Source organism: Phragmites australis, chromosome 11 (assembly GCF_958298935.1).
Source record: "Phragmites australis chromosome 11, lpPhrAust1.1, whole genome shotgun sequence".
In the NCBI taxonomy this organism is placed as follows: domain Eukaryota; kingdom Viridiplantae; phylum Streptophyta; class Magnoliopsida; order Poales; family Poaceae; genus Phragmites; species Phragmites australis.
In genome coordinates this window covers 25,201,162-25,223,608 of record NC_084931.1, presented here as the reverse complement: position 1 = coordinate 25,223,608, position 22,447 = coordinate 25,201,162, and the positions used below count along the sequence as shown (strand labels likewise).

General features: G+C 42.0%; 4 protein-coding genes across 16 annotated transcripts; 2 read left to right on the top strand and 2 right to left on the bottom strand.

Annotated features, from left to right (window-relative positions):
- Positions 1-631: 631 nt before the first annotated feature.
- Positions 632-4,284, top strand: LOC133885678 (probable magnesium transporter NIPA6). Its single transcript, XM_062325416.1, has 9 exons — positions 632-1,011; positions 1,249-1,305; positions 1,384-1,474; positions 1,602-1,762; positions 2,022-2,149; positions 2,233-2,370; positions 2,452-2,544; positions 2,627-2,744; positions 3,592-4,284. The coding sequence occupies exons 1-9, from the start codon at positions 858-860 to the stop codon at positions 3,720-3,722; spliced, it is 1,071 nt and encodes a 356-aa protein (XP_062181400.1). The 5' UTR covers positions 632-857; the 3' UTR covers positions 3,723-4,284.
- A 4,732-nt stretch (positions 4,285-9,016) lies between these two features.
- Positions 9,017-17,519, top strand: LOC133884365 (DAR GTPase 3, chloroplastic-like). Of its 12 annotated transcripts, XR_009903097.1 has the most exons (14): positions 9,017-9,171; positions 10,635-10,781; positions 10,899-11,015; positions 11,099-11,242; positions 11,349-11,435; positions 11,711-11,826; positions 11,945-12,126; positions 12,300-12,357; positions 12,441-12,582; positions 12,713-12,790; positions 14,693-14,749; positions 14,858-14,974; positions 17,048-17,105; positions 17,378-17,519. XR_009903097.1 is itself a non-coding variant. In XM_062323744.1 (10 exons), exons 1-9 carry the CDS (start codon positions 9,034-9,036, stop codon positions 12,562-12,564), a joined length of 1,113 nt encoding a protein of 370 aa, XP_062179728.1. In that variant the 5' UTR covers positions 9,017-9,033; the 3' UTR covers positions 12,565-12,582; positions 12,713-12,873. The 12 variants fall into 12 exon arrangements, 2 of the variants coding, with proteins under 2 accessions (XP_062179728.1, XP_062179727.1); XR_009903092.1 differs by having other exon boundaries at positions 12,441-12,790; XR_009903101.1 differs by lacking the exons at positions 14,693-14,749; positions 14,858-14,974.
- Positions 13,198-19,349, bottom strand: LOC133884364 (protein PSK SIMULATOR 1-like). 2 transcript variants are annotated; one of them, XM_062323740.1, is made up of 12 exons: positions 18,614-19,349; positions 17,723-18,048; positions 17,487-17,579; positions 17,318-17,408; positions 16,579-16,666; positions 16,049-16,146; positions 15,797-15,866; positions 14,819-14,919; positions 14,394-14,510; positions 14,236-14,312; positions 14,095-14,139; positions 13,198-13,978 (listed from the first exon to the last, which is right to left on the bottom strand). In XM_062323740.1, exons 1-12 carry the CDS (start codon positions 18,935-18,937, stop codon positions 13,459-13,461), a joined length of 1,950 nt encoding a protein of 649 aa, XP_062179724.1. In that variant the 5' UTR covers positions 18,938-19,349; the 3' UTR covers positions 13,198-13,458. The 2 variants fall into 2 exon arrangements, with proteins under 2 accessions (XP_062179724.1, XP_062179725.1); XM_062323741.1 differs by having other exon boundaries at positions 16,579-16,624.
- Positions 19,202-22,110, bottom strand: LOC133884089 (uncharacterized). The gene is made up of 3 exons (XM_062323469.1): positions 21,858-22,110; positions 21,387-21,779; positions 19,202-19,350 (listed from the first exon to the last, which is right to left on the bottom strand). Exons 1-3 carry the CDS (start codon positions 22,069-22,071, stop codon positions 19,202-19,204), a joined length of 756 nt encoding a protein of 251 aa, XP_062179453.1. The 5' UTR covers positions 22,072-22,110.
- Positions 22,111-22,447: the final 337 nt, after the last annotated feature.

Genomic DNA, 22,447 nt, shown 5'->3' with positions numbered 1-22,447 from the left:
CCATTTCCATTTCTCCTTCCTCCTCCCCTTCTCATTCCTCCTCTCCCTCCTTCTCCTTCCTCCTTCCTCCTCCTTCTTCTCCCTCCTCCCTTCCTTTTTTCTTTTCTCTCTTCTCCTCTCTTCTGTTGGCGCGCTCCCTCTCTGCTTATGACTCGCGGCAGCAAAATAAGACGGGCGCAACCGTGCAAGTGCAAGGGTGAGGGGATACGGGGGGTCGGATTTTTCAGCCTACTGTTTGACGAAAATACAATTTTCACCGTACGATTTGGCAACAACTAATTTTCACCAAACCATTTAGCAAAAATTATCTCGAAACTGCCACTGGGCACCCCAAACCTTCCGCCGGTGCCACGTCACCAGTTTTCACCATAAAATTTGACAAAAATAATGTTTTCGCCAAACGGTAAGACAATTTTTTTTTCGCCAAACCGTTGGACGAACATGTATTAATTTTAGAATTTCCTTATTTTTTATATTATTTCCGCAATATCAAAAAAATAATATTAAAAAAATCAGAAATGGTGTGACCAATGTTCGCCCCTGGACAGCCTTTCACACGTACAAACGCGTGCACATCATATGTACTCCAAGCAAAGATGGAAGCGAATCATACCATAAAATACATTCCCGTCTTTTAATCACCTACGAATCTCCATCTCAGGTTACACTTGTCTCCTCCCTCCTTCCAGCCCCGCGCACCACCACGGACAAGCAGCCAATCTCACATTCTCCAGGTGAACGAACGAACACAAAATTCAAACTGAAATCCAAATCCGATCCCACCCAACCCCTGAAATTCCAAATCCGCACCTGGACCTGCCCCTAATGCGCCGGCCTCGCGCCGCCGCACGCTGCCGATGAGTCCCACCCCTCCGAACGCCGGCGGCGACCTCTTCGCCGCCAATCTCACGGGCGCGCTCCTCGCGGTCGCCTCCTCCGCCTTCATCGGCGTCAGCTTCATCGTAAAGAAGAAGGGCCTCCGTCGCGCAGGCGCCGCCGGCACCCGCGCAGGTGCTCGCTCCTTCTCCATCGCCCGCCGGCGATCGAAAGGAGCCTTCTTTTCTTTTCTTTTTCTTTATTTCCGTTGCAATCATGGCCGCCGCGTCGAATCCCTCTTTTCGTTTGATTTTTGGGCGTTCATTTTAGGTTACTTAACGAAGGATATTAAAAAGTCGCATCTTTGATGGTCGATTCGTTGTCCTCGGTTTACAAACGTTGTGACATTCGTTTTGGTAATGGAAATTGCAGGTGTTGGAGGCTATGGATATCTCTTGGAGCCTCTTTGGTGGGTTGGAATGGTTACTAGTAAGTTCTTGATTCCTATGGTTAGCTCGTTCCTCGCGGCATACTGCAGAAGTAATTGAAATGCTTGAAACTTCTCAGTGCTGATTGGTGAGATTGCAAATTTCGTGGCCTACATGTTTGCGCCCGCTGTTCTAGTCACTCCGCTTGGTGCGCTAAGCATAATTGTCAGGTAGGATTTGTGATTGCTGAAGGACCATGTTCTGTTTTGTCATAGATGGTCTAAGTTCGTGTTTTGATTTGGTTTTGATTTGATTTTGATTTGTACATGTGCATGCATGGTGATCTTTGCGGAACAGTGCTGTGCTAGCTCATTTCACCCTGAATGAGAAGCTGCAGCGGATGGGCGTGTTGGGCTGTGTGCTCTGTATCGTCGGGTCAACCGTGATCATCCTCCATGCGCCTGAAGAAGAGACGCCAAGCTCAGTAGCGCAGATCTGGCACTTGGCAACGCAACCTGGTACTCCTATCACAGATAATTATCCTTTTCCATATCGACACAGTCTACGAAACATAACTTTGACCACAAACATCTATTGCAGCATGTTGGTAAATCCTAATAAAAAGGTGTTTTTCAAGACAAATCTGATTGTATTCTTTCATATGCTGATTTAATGTTTATAAATATATTCATAGTCAAACTAGGGACTATCAATCACGAAAACTGACCGGTTGGGTTTCGATGTGCATTGTATAATATATTTCCTTACTTTCTGCAGCCTTTCTTTGCTATGCGGCCTCTGCACTGGCGATCTCACTGATCTTGATGCTGCATTGTGCTCCCCGCTATGGCCAGACCAACATAGTGGTGTATGTCGGAATTTGCTCAGTGATAGGATCTTTGACGGTAAATGATGTCCATGGGCATGCCTTTGATACCAACTTCTTTTTGTTTTTTATGAAATGTTTCTTTTCCTTTTGTTTTGCTAGGTAATGAGCATCAAGGCGGTAGGCATTGCTATCAAGCTTACAATTGAGGGCATTAATCAGGCTGGTTATTTCCAAACTTGGTTGTTTGTGACTGTTTCAGCCACATGCATAATTATTCAGTTAGTTTACCTGAACAAGGTACAACAAGGTTTAACTATATTTTTAGGTAACAATAATTGCAATGTTGATTTGCATGTTCACATCGTGTTGAACTTCCAGGCATTGGATACTTTCAACACGGCAGTTGTTTCTCCCATCTACTATGCGATGTTCACATCCCTCACAATTTTAGCAAGTGCCATAATGTTCAAGGTATGCTAATTTTGAAAACCTTCCGCAAATGCTACTTATTTTTTGTCCTTTTACTAAACTCCTGTTTTGTGAGTACAACTAGGACTGGTCCGGGCAGAGTGTAAGCAGTATGGTCTCTGAGATTTGTGGATTTCTTACCGTGCTTACGGGCACTGTTGTACTGCATTCAACAAGAGAACATGATCCAACCCTTTCTTCAGGTAAATGCTTCTTAGTTTTAAAGAATCAAGATTTAGCCATTCTCTGCAGGAGAAGATGAATGTTTGCTATGTGATACATCATATGCACTCATGGCTTGACGACAATATTATACAAACATGCTTATGGGATTTTTCCTGAACTGAACATAAGTGCTTTGGTTACTGATGTTTTAATTACCAATTTCCACGTTAACAGCCTTGTAGTACCAAATCTGGCGTAAGTTGTGGTTGTTAAGAATTACTGCAGTGCCTTATGCTTTCTTTCTACTGAGTACTAATGAGGTGATCCCTACTAAAGTTGGTTGAATTGAAAAGCTGTTTAGTAAATTCGTTTCAAATCACCAATTTCTCCCTTACCAGCCTTGTAGTGTCAAATCTGGTATAAGTTGTGGTTGTTAAGAGTTGTTGCTTAACAATATTGTCATTCTGGGTAACAATCTAGGAGTCCCTGCTAAAGTTGGTTATTTTTTTAGCAGCGAAGTTGGTTGAATTGAAAAGTTATTTGGTAATTTTCTTTGGGTACCCGGAGATCATTCTGTTAAAAGTTGTCATGGACATCAAATCGTTGCCTTTGTATTTACGGATCACGAAATGGTCATTTAAAAGTTTTCATTACACCTACTATTTGTGATGTGCTGACATATCTGTCCTTTTCAACTGCAAGGCCAGAACCTAGCTGTTTTTTCTGTATTTATGCTCTTCAGGTAAAAAAAAAAGAATGGATATATTTTCTAGGATGGCTATTGACAGCTATCCTCTTGTCCATGTTCTTTTTGGCTTTTCAAATCCAAATATCTTATTCAAAGTGCTACAACAGTAACTTACTCCTTTTCTTTTACCACTACAGATTTGTACACTCCTCTTCCCCCAATATACTGGCATATCCAAGGCAATGGTGAAACAGCAGGGAAACAGAAAGAGGATGATTTGCTCTCTGGCGACTTCATTACCGTGGTGCGACAAGACTACTTTGTGTAGAGAACTTCCAGGATTCTCAACGTTAATTTTTGAAGAAGAACAGTATGAAAGGATCCTACTGATGCTCGGTGTTCTGTGACACCTTGCTTTAGTTCTTCTCATGGAAGCTCATGCTGCTTTCTATGCTCATAGCCTCCTCGAGATCGTCTTCCAGCAGTCGGACCGGCCTAAGTAATGCAAAGTTTTGCAGAAATGGTAGGTTTAGTTGAAGTCCCAATTTGATGTTGGTGCACCTGGGACCGATGGCCTGTGTTATAATCTGAGCAACCTGTTTTCTAGCCTGTTGGTGTGAGCAAGGTTTTACTGCCAGTTTATCAGGGTGGTGCAGCCAGATGTGTTATATGCGTCGCCTCATCCATCTGAGGCTCTCCCTAGTCTGACAGTATTCGGCTTTCAGCTTGTAAACTGGTTAGCAGATGTATTTATATTGTACAGCCTAATGTGAACGTATGAATTAGAGCTTATAGAATCTGAGCACATATTTGGCGGAAAACTTTGTCGAGCTTCTTTTGTTGGCTCTTGCAGTACTATATTGCTCCTGAAATGTAATGTTGTTATGGCTTCCTGGTTGAACGATCATGATGCTAGATCCATAATCTCTATCAGAAAAAACAAGGGGGTCATCCAAAGCTCACTTCTTTGGATAGCTGACGTGGCGCTCGTCTCATTGCAGGCTCCACTCGAGCTCAAAACCAGCCAAGGCTCGAACGTTCTCGTTGAAAGCTCGTGCACATTACCTGTTCTTCGATGCCTGTATTTATCTCCTTTTTTTAGGGGATGATGCCAGTATTTATCTCCTTTTTTTAGAGGTCGCCTGGTCCTCCAACAACACCAAGCCAATTGAGGCATCGCCGTATCCATCAAATCAATCCTTTCCCATTCCTCAACACCGCCGGCTGCCGCCCCTCCATCCCATCGCTCTGCCTTCGCCATTTGCCTCGCGGCTCCGCACACTCTGCTCACCTCAACGGCCGTCGCCGATTCCACCGCCGCTCGTGGTCTCCTGCTCCAGCTCCACCTGTTTTGTTTGCCTCCAACTCTAAACGAGTCTAGCCAAACCGAGCTCGAGCCTATCTATAAGCTCGGTCGGCACCTCAGGCGAGCGTGAGGTGCTTTCTCGCTCGAGCTTGGCTCTTGACAGTCCTATTTAGAGATGATAATTTATCTCGATTATCTATTTATCTATACGTAAATATTTGAATAGGGTATGATATAGATAGCATTTGATACTCATGTGTATATTTATGGGTAAAAAATACTATCCGACGGGTAGACGAGTACAATATAAATAAAATATATCCATACCTGTGAAACCAGTATACCCGTCATATAAATACCCTACCTTTAAACTCTAATATTCAACATCATATAAATCATGCGGGGCCCGTCGCGTCACCCCGTGCCAACCTGCCATGTCGTCCCACCCCGGCCAGCCCCGCCACCGTGCCCCAGCCAGCCTCGCTGCCCCGTCTCACCACCACCACACCACGTCGCCCTGCCCCATCTCGCCACTGTCGAACCACGTCACCCCATCACCCCCACGCTGCCCCGTCCTGGCTAGCCCTGCTGTGCCGCCCCCGCCCTATCACGTCGCGTTGCCTCGCCCTAGCCCGCCCCACCGCCACGCGTCGCCGCTCCGTGGGTAAACGGGTATACTCGTGAGCAACGGTTTTAGGATCGGCCCTTCACCCATGAGTGTTCGTGGCAGACTTGGCCAAATGGGTCACACCTACTGGGCCAACTCGAGACCCATCATTGTAGGCATGACCGTGCCTGGGCTGAGCGCGTGGCACGTCGGGCCGGCACGGTACGCCTCAGCCAGTATGGCTCAACACAGGCACGACCCAGCACGGCATTGCCCGATCAGGCACAGTCGACACGACTAGGCACGCGGCAGAACAACAAGCCCGACCTAGCATGACACGCCAACAGGAGACATGGCACGTGGTGGCACAACTGGCCTGACTTGCATGGCACACCAACGGCTCAACGCTAACCGTTGGGTGTGGGGGTGGCATGGCCAGAGCACTGGAGGCACGGGTGGCACGCAAAGCACGCGGGGGCACACCTCGGTTAGCCGGTTGAATGGGCTACGCCGGCCCGTTTAACCCGTTAACCTGGTTTTTTTTAAATTTGTAGCCGTTTTGTGATTGTTGGGGCTCCAAAAAATTCGATTTTTTTGCAAAAAATATTATTTTCACCTATAAATAAAGCACCACCCTGCCATTCTATTCCACACCAGCAACATCGTTTCATCTTTTGTTTTCTCCACTCATTCTTGTCTCAAAGTTTGGAGAATTTGTGAAATTTGGCAAAATTAATTTGAATTGTTGTAAAAAATCCGAGAAATTTCAACACCGTCATTTTGCTGTCTTGAAGAAATCTAGGTGATTTTTTGCATCATTGTTCTTTCTAGTTCCTTTCAATCTTTGTGTTTATTATTTGATTATTTCTAACTTCAAGTATTTGAATTATTTGTAGTACTATTCGACATTGATCATAGACGCCTGTGATCATGATTTTTTTCTTTAAGGACTATTAGGGGACTACGACCCCTTTGATAGCAATGTTGCAGATAAAGAAGGACCCGACGGTGAACCTCCAGCTGGTTGACATGCAGCAACACCTCCATCGTCATGCTCTATAAGTGCACACATATCAGCAAGCACCGGCTCCAAAGGATCAAGAGCCACTACTTCCGAAGTTTGGTAAGACTTTGAAAGAATCTACAAAGAGGAATACGGAGTAAGTGTTAGATATGCTATATGTTATATTTGTAAAGATGAATTATCTGCAAAATCTTCATGTGGAACGGAACACTTGAAGAGGCACACATTACTTGCAAGCAAAAGAGTAGAGCAACTATGAAAAAAACGGTGTTACAATACAACCCTGATGACTTTGTTCGTCATTGGGAGTAGAATCTGCCAATGCTCAAAAAGAGCCATGCCGTTTCATTACAAGAGCGGATCTACCACTCAACATCGGTGAGTCTGCTGTATTTTAAGATTATATTAAGGAAGCTCATAATCCTATATTCACGTATATTTCTAGACAGATAACTACTAGGGATATGATAAAATATTATAATGCGTGTCGTAGCAAGCTTAAATAAATATTGCAAATATATATATTGTCAGTTGTTTTGACCTCAAACATATGGGCAGGTAGGGCTAGAGAGGATTATATTAGTGTGGTTGCTTATTTTGTTCATAATGATTCAGAACTAGAAAAGATAATAATGGGTTTTCGTTTAATTGACAATACGCATACCCGTGAAAATATTGCTGAAAAAATATCTTAAGTAGTTGAAGACTTTGGGCCTACAAATAAAATATTTTCTATCACTTTAGATAATACTGGTGCAAACTCTAGAGTAATGTATATTCTTATGCCATTGTTTAGTACATATGCAGAGTCTTTTTTGTTACATCAACGTTGTGCTTGTCATATTATCAATCTTATAGTAAAATCTGGTTTGAATAGATTGGAGCAATACCTAAATGATTTTTATACTGCAATATCTTCTGTGAACTCTTCTAACTAACGAATTGCAATATAAACAATATTATATTGCAATGAGTGTACGTCCATGTAAGTTTGTTGTGAAAATACCGGTAAGATAAAACTCTACTTTTTTTATGCTAAAAAATATTCTAGGTGATGCTCTTGGCCACGATTAATTCTACTTATTATACTAATGTTCGTTCTAAGTTATTTGATGTTTATAGTAAATATGAAATAAAGTATGCTGAAGTTCGTCTGTAACGACCTCCACTAACACCCACAAGTAAGAAGACGATAACATGGAAAAAAAATATTTGGAGTAGGTTCTTCATCAAGAAGTTCAGACTCTTCGTCATGATCGTTTACGAGCATCAAAATTCCAGCATCTAGGAGCTAACAACTTTCATCGATAACGATGTTATCAATTATGAACAAGAAAATTTTAATATACTACAGTGGTGGCATAAGCAGACGAATTATCTAGTGCTTTCACTGTTAGCACGAGATTTGTTAACGGTCCCCATATTTATAGTTTCTTCAAAGGCTGTCTTTAATTTTACCGGAAGGATAATCGAAGAGAGAAGAACAAGTCTCATAAGTGAGATGGTAGAAATGCTTACTATAGTAAAAGGCTAGGAACAAGTTGAAGAACGAATGCAACACACTGCAGAGAATACTGAGCTTGAAAATTCATTCAAATATTTGTATCTATATGTTGATGAGAACGTGTAATTTTTAATTTTCTGAGCTAAGTTGTACTTTTTTTCTTTACTTAGAAAAGTTTTTAATGAGACAACCTATCAATAAAACTCATTTTTAGAATTAATTATATATCACTATTATTTTTTATTTCTTTATTTTTTATCAAAAACATCCACCACCCCTCTTCTCTCTTGGCCTATAAATAACCAGTAGCCACCATCCTAATTCCCAAACTTCCAATGATCCCATCGGCCACCTGCCCATCCATCTCTCTTTTTCAACAAATCAATTTCATCTTTGCATTCATGGATCAAGACGCCGATAACTCGTGTGCATGGTTATTTGTGTGATAACATTTTGAAAGGCCTTTAGAAAAATTAACAGGGAATAGATAAGATTTATTAAGTGTAATATATACAGCAGTGAAATATGTGTCAGATCTACAAATAGAACGTGACACATATTAAATATTAGAAGCAAAATTCTGGAGTGTTTAATTAAACCATGTAATTTTTAAAGTATAGATTGTACTTTTTTCCTTCTAATAGAGAAGTTTTTAACGAGACGATCAATCATAAAGCTTTTTTTTTATCTATTTTCTATTTTTTATAATTTTGTAACTATTATTTTTAATTATTTTCTATTTTTAGCTCTCCTCCGTGCACGTGCCTCCTTCATGCCTGACATGCCGACCATGCACCGCCGTGCCTTCGTGTCGTGGGCCATGCTATGCTGCTGGGTCATACCACATGGCGCCATGCTACCAGCCAACCGGGTCATCATGCCGTAACCGTGTCTGAACCGGTCTAGTAGTTAACGGACCGTGCCGTGGATCGAGGTCATGACACAACCCGCAAAACTTAATGAACTTATCGGGCTGAGTCATAACCAGACCGGGCCTAGTTAGGCCTATGCTGAGCTGGCCCGATAGATCTATTTAGACAGCATTAGTTCGTGAATATACTCACGAGCAAATAAAAAACTAAGTATAGACAAGTACTGTCCGTATCTGTCGGAGCTGCTTGCCGGCGCCGTTTAAAGCCCACCCGTTTCGGCTTATCTCCGGTTTCCCCACTCCCCCCCCCCCCCTCCCTGCCCCACCATGGCTGCCGCTTCCTGGGCTGCTCCCGCCACTTCCTTCGCGCCGTCGCCGGCGCCGGGGAGGCTCAAGGCGGCGCCTTTAACCGCTAGGACGCTTCCCCAAAGAGTCCTTTTCCGGGCGGCCAGCGAATCCTCCATGGTTCGTGGACCATTTCAGGCTCAGTATTGTCTGACTTATCCATTCCCACCGGCCATCGGTTCTTGAGGTTTTATGGATTGGGTGTTTGTGCTGGCATTTGGAGATGTTTTGCTTGCCGCCCTCGCTTGAAGCCCCTAGCCTCGTAGTTTCACCCCTCGGCCTCGCCTTCGTGCGAGAGCCAAGGAGGCGAGCACAGTCGCCGCTGCGTGCGCGCATGCCCGTAGCAAGCGCCTCCAGCGCTGAGCCATGACTTTGGAAGAAACCGCAAGCCAATGGCTCAAAGCCGCCGTCACCGCTGCCCTAGAGTACAGTTTTGGGCAGTAGGGGGCCTAGGGGCACCATTTGGTTGGCGACCTTTAGAGTCGGAGGCAATCACCTCCGTCTCTGGTCGTTGTTACTAGTTGATTTCGGCAGCTCTCTTTGAGTATGCTGGTTGTAATTGTCTCAGCGCAGCTCTCTTACGTGTTCCAGGGAAAGAAAATATGTAACCCGTGTGATGTATGCTGCTGAGTTGCGAACCAAACAACCACACCTAGAAATGCTATTCTTTGGGTAGTGGGTACATTCATGATTGCATACGTGTGATTTCAATTCAAAAAACAAAAAATTGTGTAGGTATGATTCGTCATAATATTGGTTCCAGAATCAGCGCCTTTGCTACCTGAGACTGTGAGTTGTTTTTGTTCTTGATGTTAACTGGTGAGTAATAGTAGAAAATTTAGCTGTAGAGTTCGAAAGAAAAGCATTAGAATTTTACATGGAAGTTATACTCCGTCTTTTCTAGGTTCATCTTTGACTACTACTTTATGCAACTTTATCTAGATGTGTGCTAATAAATTTTTACTTTTATGAAAGAACTTCAAAAGATAAATGTAATAGTATAATTTTCATGTAACAATTGTCGAGAGTTTTGAACATATTAGCGGTCAACTTAAGAAAGTTTGATGTCATGGATCCTAGGACTACAAACAAAAAAGAACGGAGGGAGTATGGTTTAAGGAGAAACTCTGCACTCTGTTGCTTCTATGTAATTATTCTATCGCAGTTTTATATCCTAATAAAACTGTACAGTTGTGTAAAGGGTTCCAAAAAACTGAAGCGCTGAAAAAAGTTGGTTCCTGGCCAAATGGGAACCTGGTCAGTTCAACCCGGCCCCCTAAAGCCAACTTTTGACAACTTCTGTACAAACATATTCATCTCGGTCAAATAAGTAACTTTTTGCTATCATCCAACTGTCAAAACACTTGGCTTCAGTCTATAACAGCTTGTGAACTGCCTTTGGAACTTGGAAGCATCATGATCGTCATATAATTCGTATAACTGCTCCATCTGGAAAAGAATTAGGGGCTAGTGATAAGAGTATTGTTTGCAGCAATCATAAGTTGCATTAGGTACACTTGTAAGTACCAGTCTGATGTTACAAATATGTTGTTTGTTCTGCTCATGCTATGGTGTATTGTTAGGTTGCTGGTGGCACATTGCTTGGTTTGTATGAGAAAGAGAGGTTAAGCTTCTCACAGTATGCAGACGAGGAGTCTAATGAAGAGAGGTACTGGGAAATCTTGGATGCTGATTTGCGCCACTGGACTAGATCCTTGCGCCCAGTGCAGGTATATATAAGGTGTGCTTTAGTGGAATCTGTAGGCATATTTGCTCAGCATCATATACATTGTAAAATTAGCTCTATTCAATATGTTCATCTTTCTCATTCTATTGGCACTTTGCAGTGGTATCCTGGTCACATTGCGAAAACAGAGAAAGAGTTGAAGGAACAGTTAAGGCTCATGGATGTTGTCATAGAGATCCGTGATGCTAGGATTCCCTTGTCCACCAGCCATCCTAAGGTTGTGCTTTTGGTGATTGCTCGTATTTGTCTCTACAAAAAACCTACTTCAGGTGGTATTCATTCATGTTATGTTATGATCAGATGGATTCCTGGCTAGGCAACCGGAGAAGGATAATAGTCTTGAACCGCGAGGACATGATCTCAACTGAGGACAGGAATGCATGGGCTACTTACTTTGCTAATCAGGGCACCAAAGTTTTTTTCTCCAATGGGCAGCTGGGCATGGTAAGATAGCCTCATGTAGTTTGGCAGCTAACTGATCAGGTTTATCTGCTTGATTCGCTGATGCATATATCATTCACTTCCACCATTTCCTTTGCTGGTGTTACAGGGTACAATGAAATTAGGTAGGATGGCAAAATCAGTAGCATCTGTTGTGAACACAAAGCGAAGGAAAAAGGGACTACTTCCTCGTCCGGTAATAACATTGACATCTTGTTGGTTTTCTTGTGTTTTGTCGGTTCATTTAATTATTCAGTATGTGCAAATTAATATGTCATAGGACTTGCTTATGACATCATAAAATGTGCATGTGTTCCTTCCAAATGATTAATATAACACTGTGATAGGTTTTGGTTTTCTAGACCATTTTTTTCAGGAATTTGTGTGAATTCAACAATTTCATGATTATTCTTAATTTAGTGATCAGCTATGACATGTTTACTTTGCTTGTTGTTTCTATTGTGCCTTAAGGTTCGAGCTGGAATAGTTGGATATCCAAATGTTGGCAAATCTTCCTTGATTAATCGCTTGCTTAAACGAAGAATGTGTCCAGCAGCACCTAGACCAGGTGTCACAAGAGAGCTGAGGTAAGTTATTCAGTCACATACATGTAAATTTTACATTGTTACATATACATATTGTGTACCCATACAAATAATCGGGTATTTGCACTATTGGGCTTCTAACATTTGAGACTCTGAACAGGTGGGTTCATTTTGGAACAGATCTAGAGTTGTTAGATTCGCCTGGAATTTTGCCTATGCGAATTAGTGACCAGACAGCTGCAATTAAGCTTGCTATATGTGATGACATTGGAGAAAGGTCATACGATTTTGCCGATGTGGCGGCGATTCTTGTGCAGATGTTGATAAGGCATCCTTCAGTAGGTCAGTTTTCTGATAAGCTAATTATTACCATATTATATTTGAAGCTGGCAGTAATACATCCTAAAGATACTCTGCTTTCTAGAATCAAAGATTTGCGTGATGTGATTTCATGAAGAGTTGATGCTTCTGTTTTGTGTGTCTTCAATTGTTGCTGATGGGGTCGTATCGAACAGGTTCTGAAGCATTTCGAAGGCGATATAGGATTGATGTAGATTGCGACTGCGGTAAAATGTATGATTCGGTCCTCTCTAGTTCTTTCTACATGGCACTAGAAATTAAGTCATTGTTTTGATAGCATACTTAACAAATTGCAGGTTTGTCACAAAGCTCTCTCTTCACTTGTTCAATGGAGACGCGAGCCAGGCAGCTTTCCGCATCTTGTCTGACTATAGGAAAGGCAAATTTGGCTGGGTGGCGCTGGAGAGACCTCCAACATGAGCAATGCCGATACCAGAGGTTCTTATATGCTAGAGCTGCACTTGTTCATAGCACAACACAATGTCCCTTTGTGGCACCACTGTAAGACAATTTTACCTGGACCTGCACCTGTATGAGGAATTAATTTGGAATAGTTGTCCATCTACAGGCACAACACATCAGAATTCAGAAATCCTCCTGTTGTTACCTGGCAGTCTAGAGCAACAGAGCTGATCTGTATAATCAGGTGACTGGGCTCAACTGTGTCTTCTTTCTAAATTGTAACGGAATTAAGTTTGAGAAGTGAAAGAAGGTTGCAAAGTTTCCTTATTAGTTTTTTTTTTAAATGTTGCCTTATTGTTTTTTTTTTCTGGGAAATGTTGCGTTAAAGAGTTACTCCCGTGTAGAGCTTCTGGATGGCACATTGGAATGGAGCACTGAGGTGAAATTTGAGCGCTGATGATAGATACCCCTACGCTGTTTTGCTGCTTAAATTTTTATTCCTAATGTAAGACTACAATTCATACAACGTACGTTATAGCCTTATGGCACTAGAATCATTCTAGCCACGAAAAGTTGCATTTTCACATGGCACTAGAATCATTCTGGCCACAGAAAGTTGCATTTTCATTTCTTGTACAGGTAGATAATTGCTCGGAAAAAAAGAAACAACAGATAATTTTTTTCAACATTTTTTTTCCTATTATGCTCAGTACAGGATATATGGTACAATCTTATCTACCACTAGTTTCTCTCGGCTCCAATTTGGCATACTGCTAGTTCCTCACCTCAGAATCTCTGACGGGTGGCCTTGCTGCAGATACTAACTTTTTACATCCCTGCTAGGGCTATGGTTTTCAAGATTGCAGACGAACTGCGCAAACCTCAGGTTTATGTTGCAGTTAGTTTCATGGTTCAATGAATTTTAAGGTCGTCAAGCCTGTCGATTAAATCCAAAGCTTTTGTCCTATCAATCTCGAAGTCGATAACAGGAAGCATGGAAGACCTCCTAACTGAGAGCAAGTCTTTCCTGTTGCCACTGGCTGGAGAATGACTATTGCTCTTGCTCAACCTACTCTGTTTGCTGTGTCTTGACTTTGTGTCAAACTCTTGACTTTTGCTTATCCCAGGGACGAATTTCCTGTACCTAACATCCCTTAGCATATCCTGATCCTCTTGTGTGAGAATCGGTGATGAATTGTTCGATTTGCTTGGCAACAATGTGATTGCGATACCCTTTTGTGTTGGTGAACTGAGAGGTGATTTGATGGGAGACCTTAGACCTCCATTGGCATTTCTTGATTTACTGATAAGATGATGAAGCCACACAACAAGCTCAAGGATAAGTGCTTCAGTCTTCTCCTTCTCAGCATGGTATAACGTCTCGATTCGGGTTGAATCCATCTGCCCTGACAGTTTGCAGTTCAACTCAGATCTGCATCAGAAAAGATGTTATCACTGACAAATCATAGTTTCATCAATTTCTATTTACATCACTGATAAACTTCAGTTTCATAAATCACTGTTCAGAATGACTGTACAGATGCTAACCCTGTATTTGCCCACTCTCCAACCCAACCGAATCCATGGTGTGCCCTGGTATGAACAAGTAATCACAATCTAAGTAAGATATGAGTAAATTTTGCACTTGTAAATAATCATATTGTAGGTGATAAGGATAGACTAGATTACTTGGTTGTATTATTTGCAAAAGGGACAAGCCATCGTAAAGTCTTCTCCATTTCAGCTTTGATTTGAGAAGCTGTCAGCTGCATCCATTTAGGAGAACCATGTTCAGGTGCATAGCATGGCATAGCAATTAGCAAATGTGAGGCTCCAGCCTGGCATACCTCTTCTTTGAGTTGAAAAGATTGTAGCTTAGAACGGAGAGCAGATTTGATGGTCTGTGGCAAACCATGGTATAATGTAGCCCTTGCGTTGGGAAGGACTGCGCATGATCGAGAAACCTACCAATGGATCAAGGATATTGACATATGGTAAAAGAAACTCAAGTTAAAGCATTCATCATTTCATCCCATGAAGATGAGCTGTCAGAGAGGGTTGCGATGCTAATATCACATAAACTGCATTTGATTATGGTCCTTGTGAAAATAGTGCTCATTAGCTGACAGAATCTTGAACCATGCAGTGGGACTTGATGAAGACAAATTGCATTGACAACTAATGATATCGTTGATGTTCGAAGGTTGGCCAATTTATCCTTCTAATCACAAAATAGTTCAACAAAATGTCTCGTAAGGTAATGTGAACTTACAAGATTATCAATCTGATTGATGATATTTGCATAATGCAGCGCAAGGCCTGCTGGTCCCAATCTATTATGGCATTTGGCATGTTCTTGTGGCTCGTCACTGTCTACAGCGGTCAGATAGGAGCAAGAAACTCGCGGTCATTATCACAAAAACTGATGGTACATAATAAGAATAATTATGCAGTATTTTGACAAGAATCGTTGTTGACTTCAGTTACATACCATACCACGACTAGCATACAGAATGACTAAAGCTGTTTTTGCATGCATGCAAGAAAACCTTCTTTTGCCAGGAAAAAAAAAACCTAGCACAGGTCATGGAAATGGCTGGCAATGAAGTTAGATAATGAATGACTGTAGTTCGTATTTTTGAAACGTTACATTTCTAATGATAATGAAATCCATGAAGTTCTACACAAATATATGATAATGGCATGGATGTACATTTTTGCTCTCCCTGAAGTGCAAGTAAGTTTAGAGCACAATTTTACTAACAGGAGTACAGGACTATGATGTATGTGCACTTGATGCCCAGCATTAATATGAGTATGTTTAGATAATGATTTTGCTAAACAAGACTAAGGAATAAGCAAATATTAACTACCCTAAGGATTCGAAAGTAGCTAAAAACCCATAGGAACTATCTTGGCATGGACTTTGTACTCCCAATAGTGCTATTGACCAGAAGGAAATCAAGGGTTTATCTAGCCAGGTAAAAGAGTCATCCCCTTTATGATTTTTGAATCGGTCAAATAGAAAAGAACTTACAGGCATGAAAGACTTAACCAAATACATCTGAATGCATTCCTGTAACAGATGTGGGGTTACTGGGGTAGGTCGTCTGTTATGACAAAGTATGCATACTACACATCACTCTTGACAAAGCAAACAAATTACTCCTTAAAGCACCACAATCAAGAAACACTATCATTCAACAGCAGTTCAAACTCTGCTACAAGACAGGAGCCATAAGGATCATACCAGAATGACCAAAGGCATTATCTATCTCCAAATGTAAGAAGTGGACAATATCTACAAGCTTTTCCATCACCTGGTAAAAAGTAGGTAATATATTTCAAATCTTGATGAACGAAATGATAGAAAAGGATTATTATAGTGTGACTGGTCCCCTAAAACTTTTTAGTAATAACCAATATCATAAAAAATGCCTTCCCTTGCCAGTATTTGATAATATACTGTAATATATTTGTAACAAAGGCACCTGATACAAACCTCTTCCAAATTCTTGGACCAAAGTGACCTCTTTTTCAAACATTTAACATGCTTAGTCTGATCTTTCACTTCCTGCTTCAGTATATGCAGACTTTCTCCTGCAAATGAATCAGAAATTGTTTTCAAATTCGTTAAAACTATGCCAAAGATCATATAATCCATCCTCATAGACTATGGTTAAAAAAGAAACAGATGAGACAGGTCCTAGCCACAAATCCTTGAGATGCATCATGAGTTTTATTTGTTGCCTACTAATCTCTATCCATGAAAAAAAAAGGAAGAGGAAAAGAGAAAGGAACACCACAGGGACATATTCTCAGTGATAGATGGCAAGGACTCTATTCACAGAATGGACTGAAGTGTAGAAGTAAAATGCGGAAGTATGATTACTAAGAAAAGTGGGGATGCTTATATTCTACTTATTAAATGCCTACGGAAATTATGCAGAGGTCTTCATAAGACACAAGTTGTTTGTAGTGCACCCAGGCTAGATATTCAATAGATCATTATTGGTCACAAACGAAACTAACCTCTTGGACTCAGGCCATCCTGTTCTTTCTGTTTAAGATGATAATCCTGTACAAATTTATCCAGAGCATGCAATTCATGATACAATTCCTGAGGGCGAAAACATAGAAAGACAAGAGAAGTCAATACTGTGAAATCTATAATCAGAATAAGAAGGCCAAATTAGCAAATACCATAAAAAATAACAACCTCATCAAGGATGCTAAGGATTCCTCATTCAAATAAAATTATACTACATATTCCGTCGGGTTCAAATATAGGTATCCACGGTACCATTTTGAGTGCTAATTTCTGACGTAATACATTGCTGGAAATCACAAAAGTTGTATATTACGAAAGTTTCATGATGAATATAATAGTAATAGTACCAACTTGATCTAGCAAAACTTTATATGTCTTTGTATATTGATGGCTAAAACTTAAACATTTGACTGCACGCATTATATGTTGACCTACATTTTGGAATCGCAGGGAACACATTGCATGGATAATGCCACTGCCAATGCCAAACTGGCTACAGAATGTTGAGGTATCAAACAAATTTGGTCAAATGGCACCAAAATGACATACTGACTAATACAACAGCCCAAAGAGAATGCGACATTTAATGGACTGTCGTCTCACCAAGATAGTCTTAAACTAGTACATGGTTCAAGCTGAAAAACTGAGGCAGCCAAAATGGCATTGTATATAATACAAATAACTCATTGGAATCTTGCTAATTAGTCTGGGCATCCTTACAGCTGTATCTTGAGCGCAAGTGATCAATTTCTGAATAACTGATTCTTCATCTTCTTTCAGGTGATGCAGCGGTGTTTGATCTAATGCCCACCTAAAGGAATTCATACAGATTAGTAGCCTAAAATGAGCACATTTTTTAAATGCAGGGGATGAGAAAAAAAAACTGCACTTTTCAAAGTAGCGGTCCAAGTTGTGCCACTGAGGATCCTTGCAATGATTCCCAAAGCGAACAACCTCTTTCGAGAATACTTCTAACTCTTCCCTGTTAGAATTAGCCAATTAAGGATTGGAATTGAAAATAAAAAATGTTGAGTACAGTTCTTTCAATATATCTGGAGGGGTAATATGTACAACAAGCATGAATAGATTAGGTTACATGATATGAAGTGCACGATCAACACTAACCTTTTGTCAGCAGCTGCGATCTTGAGTAATTCATCCATATCTTTGGATATAAGTTGTTGAACACCTTCTGAATGAAATACCACTTCTTTCAGATGCTTTATGCTAGGCTTCGACAGAGAACGCATCAGATTGCAGCCTTTAACTATGGTATTTGCCACCTCAAAAGCCAACATTGATATTTTGTTTCCCTTTGCCGCTGCACTTGACACAAAACCACTACTAGCATTTAAACTTGTCATGCTACTGCCAAGTGTATCTAGAACCTCCACTGCTTTCTCAAGCCCAACAGTGCTAGCTCTACCTAAAATTGAGCTCACTTCTGAAACCTGTTTTAGTACAAAAAGAACCATTAAGAATGATAGAGAAGCCTAACCAACAATCTCTGCAATACCACAGCATTCAACCTAGACATAGAGGTATATAATTAAAGGTTTGTGAAAAAAGGATAATTGAAGTGCATGCAGCTGCCAAAATACATAACCATATACAACTGCGCACAATATATAGCACAAAGCAGTATGTACCATATCATTAAAGTTTAATAGCAATAAGGTTTTGCAGAACATTAACAACTCAATTTTTTTTGGCCTCGAATGCCAATAAGAGCTAAATAAGCATATTTAGTGTCCAGCTATATGAATTTCTTGAACAACTATCTCCAAATTCAAAGAGAGAAGAATGTAGAGACTGCAGAGATAGTGAACAATGTCTCCGTATACCAATATCATGATTAGAACTCTTCGGTTGTTAAGTAGCACAGGAGCACTGTATATAAATGCAATCTAACAAAGGACTAAATAATCACTTGGAACAACTAGCAGTTAACAAAACACGCTATATTGCAGCCTAATTCAACACAGATCAAACAAAAGGCGCAAGAATTCCTCAAACCTTGGCAACGCCGGCTCTCGCCTTGCCCAAACCAGTCCTCTGCGACAGGGACCGGGCCAGCCGTGGCGAGGTCCTGAACCCCGCGTCGCCGCCGGCGTCTGCCCCACCATGAAAAGCAAGCCCGGGCACGACGCTCTCCAGGAACGAGAAAGACTGCTGCTGCTGCTCTTCCAGCTGCTTTGCTGCCGCAGCCTCTCCGGACTCCAGCGGCTTCTTCCCCTCCAGCACCGCCCCGGGCTCATGATCAGAGACCTGGTTCCGGCCGAGCGTGGTGTCGCTCGGCGACTTGCTTACCGATGAAACCTTCGAGCAGAGGCCTCCCATCCTCTTCCCCTTAACGGAGACCCTGATCCCTACCTCGTCCTAATCCGATTGCTCACCTCCGACGGGCCCAGCGGCGGAGTCCATCCAACTATCCAAGCAAAAGCTTCCTTACCAGCAAAAATAAGGAACCGATCCAAGCCCGGATGGATCTGCGCTTCCAGTACCAGTAGAAGGGGGAGGAGCGACGACTATACGACAAGAATTCGAGGTGGCGTACTCCGGTGGAAGAGGCTACAAATGTCTTCGGCAGCGCAGCGACCACGGTCAGGCTTCAAGTTTTTCCTTTCTGATGATGGCGGGAGGTGGGAGGAGGTTGCGACGTCCCCCGACGCCGGCGAGGTGCTGCTGCAAATAGGCGAGGTCAGTATGGGATGAGACGGCAGGAGCAGGACAGGAACAAGTGCAAGGCGAGTCTGTGTAAGTGGCAATAAATAGTGAAGTGGATTTACGGTAAAAAAAAGGTTTTTATCTTTAAAAGTTTCATCTTTCTTAAGGTAGGACCGTCCCGGAACGCATAAATTTCACACGAAACAAAGATTTTTCTACTGCGACACCTTCTAATTTTCTTGGCCGCTGGCTAGGATCACAACACGCCATGAAGTAGTTGTAATGGCTAAATGTGAAAACATTGCCAAGAATTCCTTCAACTTTCGTTGTTGTTAGCACAGGCCACAAGGTCACTGCTGCTATTTCAATTGTACATTGGTGTATGCGGCAACGTCATTGTTGCTACTGTAGTTATACGTCAGTGCAGGCCACAACGTCATTACTGCTACTTGCATTGTAACGGTCAGCAATGTTAGCTGGCACATGCAAACATTGCCTTACCGTCCCGGAACGCATAAAATCCATACCAAACAAATATTTTTCTACTGCACCACCTTCTAATTTTGAAATCTTGACCGCTGGCTAGAACCGCAACCAAGGTTTAACTTACCGACCGGAGGTCGGTTACCGACCTCCGGCGGTAACCGAAAAAGCGCGGTAACCGCGGTAACCGTCCAAAAATTCAAAAAAATTCGGAGAAAATTCATTCGGCAAATTTTGAATTTTTGCGAAAAAATTGGATTTTTTGGTCTCGGTTACCGAGCGGTTTGCTCGAGAATTCGAGCGGTTTTCTCGGTTACCGACAGGTCGAAAACCGAGCGCATTTGTGTGATTACCGAGCGATTTTTAGCGGTTACCGACATGTATGGATGCATTTTCAATAATTAAGTTGTAAATCATAATAAACAAATAATTGGCCACTAAATCATGAGGAAAAATAGTATATAACCATCATATGTTTTCTAATATCATATAAAAATTTGGCATGACCTTTGCTAATTTTTTTATGTTTCGAAGGCAACAAACAGATAGTAATAGCAATTGAAGCACGAACATATAATTATTGTTTCGAATATATGCGTATATTATATATGCAGCGCCTGAAATTAATAAATATTTATGGAATTATCATGACCTTCGAAAGGAAATCTGCATCACCTTTAGAACCACCAGCTTGGGGGCCGATTACATTCGGCCATATTGTACTCATCGGTGGACATTAGCATTAGCCGTCGTGTCGATAGTAACTCTGCTTTGAACTCAGCCCAAGTTTGTCCTGTCCATGCAGAAGTGGTTGACCATTGTCCTTGCAAAGTGGCATAAAACTCAGGGTCTTGCCACTCATAGACCCACTGAATAGGAGGCTCTGAATGAGCATTGGGGGCAGGATAGTGGTACGGATACGATCCAGAACTACTCTCCATGCCATAGCTGCTGGAATAGCTCGCACTATCTTGTGGTCCATCGTGGCCACCATGTGTTATATGCCTTGGTGAGGATGGAGCACCGTGATCCTGATCTTGCGTGGCATGTGAAAACTGACTCTCACCAGTGAATTGCACAGGAGGAACGACAGATGTTTGGCCTGGATGAGCATCACCGCCCTGACCATCATCATCACCGCTGTCAGTCTTTGAGTTGCTGTCATTCGATTCTTGGTAAGTTGGGCTCTTTGGGTCACTATTCATGCTCTCATCGCTTTGCACTTATCTTTTGCCCTTGCCCTTAGTCCTCTTGCTCTTCTTTCTTTGCGTCATTTGCTTCTTCCTCTTTCCCGTGTGTGTGTCACCAACCGTTGTAGCAGCCCATTATTGCAAGTCAGGTGTGTTCACTGTGTCTGTCACCAGGTGAGTAGGCAAGGGTACGTCGCTATCTGTGTCCTCCTCGTCAAGCTCAGGGGCTGCATTTAATCTCCCGGTCTCCATCCAGTCCCGGAGCGGATTGTTATCCTCATTCAATGTGAGCTCCATAAGCCGCTGAAATGGATCATCATAAAGAGTTGACCTGATACCTGCATCCAAGTTGTTCTGTATTCTCAGGTTGTAGTTGACATACACCAACTTATGGAGCTTCTTGTAGCTTAATCGGTTGCGAACTTTGGTGTGGATGAAAGCAAATGTACTCCAGTTCCTCTCACAACCACTAGATGAGGCGCACTGTGACACTAGGCATCTAGCAAGCATTGATAGTGTAGGTGTAGATGAACCAAACATGGACCACCATTGCGCTGCAAGTAGGTATAGTGATATGAGGCTCAGAAAAGTAAGTATAGTGATATGAGGCTCAGATAGATATGTAAAAATCTTCGTACCCGGATGAGTCCTGCCGTCACAAGCCATCCGTGCAGCTAGAGGACCTGAGAATGAGAGAGACTTTGTCCGATACGTTTCAGCCTCAATAAGTGCTTCCGCGGCAGTAGTAACATCAGTCAGCCGCTCAAATGCCTCACGGAGATCTTCGAACAAGGTTGGACCTGTGCCATACGCGTAGTGCGTGCGGGGGTTCAAAGCGGCCGCTGCAAGTTGACGATCAAAACAGTAGTACTAAAAGCATTAGAAACACAAGCATTTGAAAAGTGGTAGGAGTGTATTACCGGCATTCATGTATGTCCCATTGGCTAGATCATTCATTCTACGATCGACAATTGCCATGTACTTATCCAAAGAATCCCTATCATTCTTATACAATGATTCATACTCATGCTTCACAATGGTGTATCTCAGGAGCACCTCACTCAATGTTGGCACTTTGTCCTGATCCGCAAAACGGAGGAATGCATACAATGGCTGGACGGAATCAACAACCATTTTTAGATTGTCCCACTATGGTAAGCTGGATAGGCAACTATGTGCATATCTTCCAATATCAGAACTAATGTATCGAGACTGCTGGAGCTCACTAGATGCCATCCATTGCATGAACCTGTCCTTTCATCGTAGAAAGCTATCAAGAAATAGGTAGTTAGTTCCAAATCTTGTGGCATTCCACCTCACCAACTCTCCACCAATTGCTGCCTTCATCATTTCATGTAGTTTCGAATGATTGTACAGCCATCGTGATATAGCCCTTGCACTTTGGATGACAATGTCGTGTTCTCTAAAATCGCCAACCGACTTCAACATTAAATTTATCGTGTGTGCCACACAAGGTTGCCACGCGATAGCAGGATATTCCCTTCTCAAA

Bases quoted from the DNA above. Each gene is read 5' to 3' on its own strand.
- LOC133885678 (XM_062325416.1), top strand. From the start codon at position 858: ATGAGTCCCACCCCTCCGAACGCCGGCGGCGACCTCTTCGCCGCCAAT. The intron at 1,306-1,383 runs GTAAGTTCTTGA...GAAACTTCTCAG, and splicing joins GTGGGTTGGAATGGTTACTA to TGCTGATTGGTGAGATTGCA. The intron at 2,371-2,451 runs GTACAACAAGGT...TTGAACTTCCAG, and splicing joins AGTTAGTTTACCTGAACAAG to GCATTGGATACTTTCAACAC.
- LOC133884365 (XM_062323744.1), top strand. From the start codon at position 9,034: ATGGCTGCCGCTTCCTGGGCTGCTCCCGCCACTTCCTTCGCGCCGTCG. The intron at 9,172-10,634 runs GTTCGTGGACCA...GTGTATTGTTAG, and splicing joins CGGCCAGCGAATCCTCCATG to GTTGCTGGTGGCACATTGCT. The intron at 11,016-11,098 runs GTTGTGCTTTTG...TGTTATGATCAG, and splicing joins TGTCCACCAGCCATCCTAAG to ATGGATTCCTGGCTAGGCAA.
- LOC133884364 (XM_062323740.1), bottom strand. From the start codon at position 18,937: ATGGGAGGCCTCTGCTCGAAGGTTTCATCGGTAAGCAAGTCGCCGAGC. The intron at 17,580-17,722 runs GTTAGTGTTGAT...TAATTCTAACAG, and splicing joins ATCGCAGCTGCTGACAAAAG to GGAAGAGTTAGAAGTATTCT. The intron at 17,409-17,486 runs GTGCAGTTTTTT...GAATTCCTTTAG, and splicing joins TTGGACCGCTACTTTGAAAA to GTGGGCATTAGATCAAACAC.
- LOC133884089 (XM_062323469.1), bottom strand. From the start codon at position 22,071: ATGGTTGTTGATTCCGTCCAGCCATTGTATGCATTCCTCCGTTTTGCG. The intron at 21,780-21,857 runs GTAATACACTCC...GTCAACTTGCAG, and splicing joins TGGGACATACATGAATGCCG to CGGCCGCTTTGAACCCCCGC. The intron at 19,351-21,386 runs GTACATTTGCTT...CCACTTACACAG, and splicing joins TGGTTGTGAGAGGAACTGGA to ACTCGCCTTGCACTTGTTCC.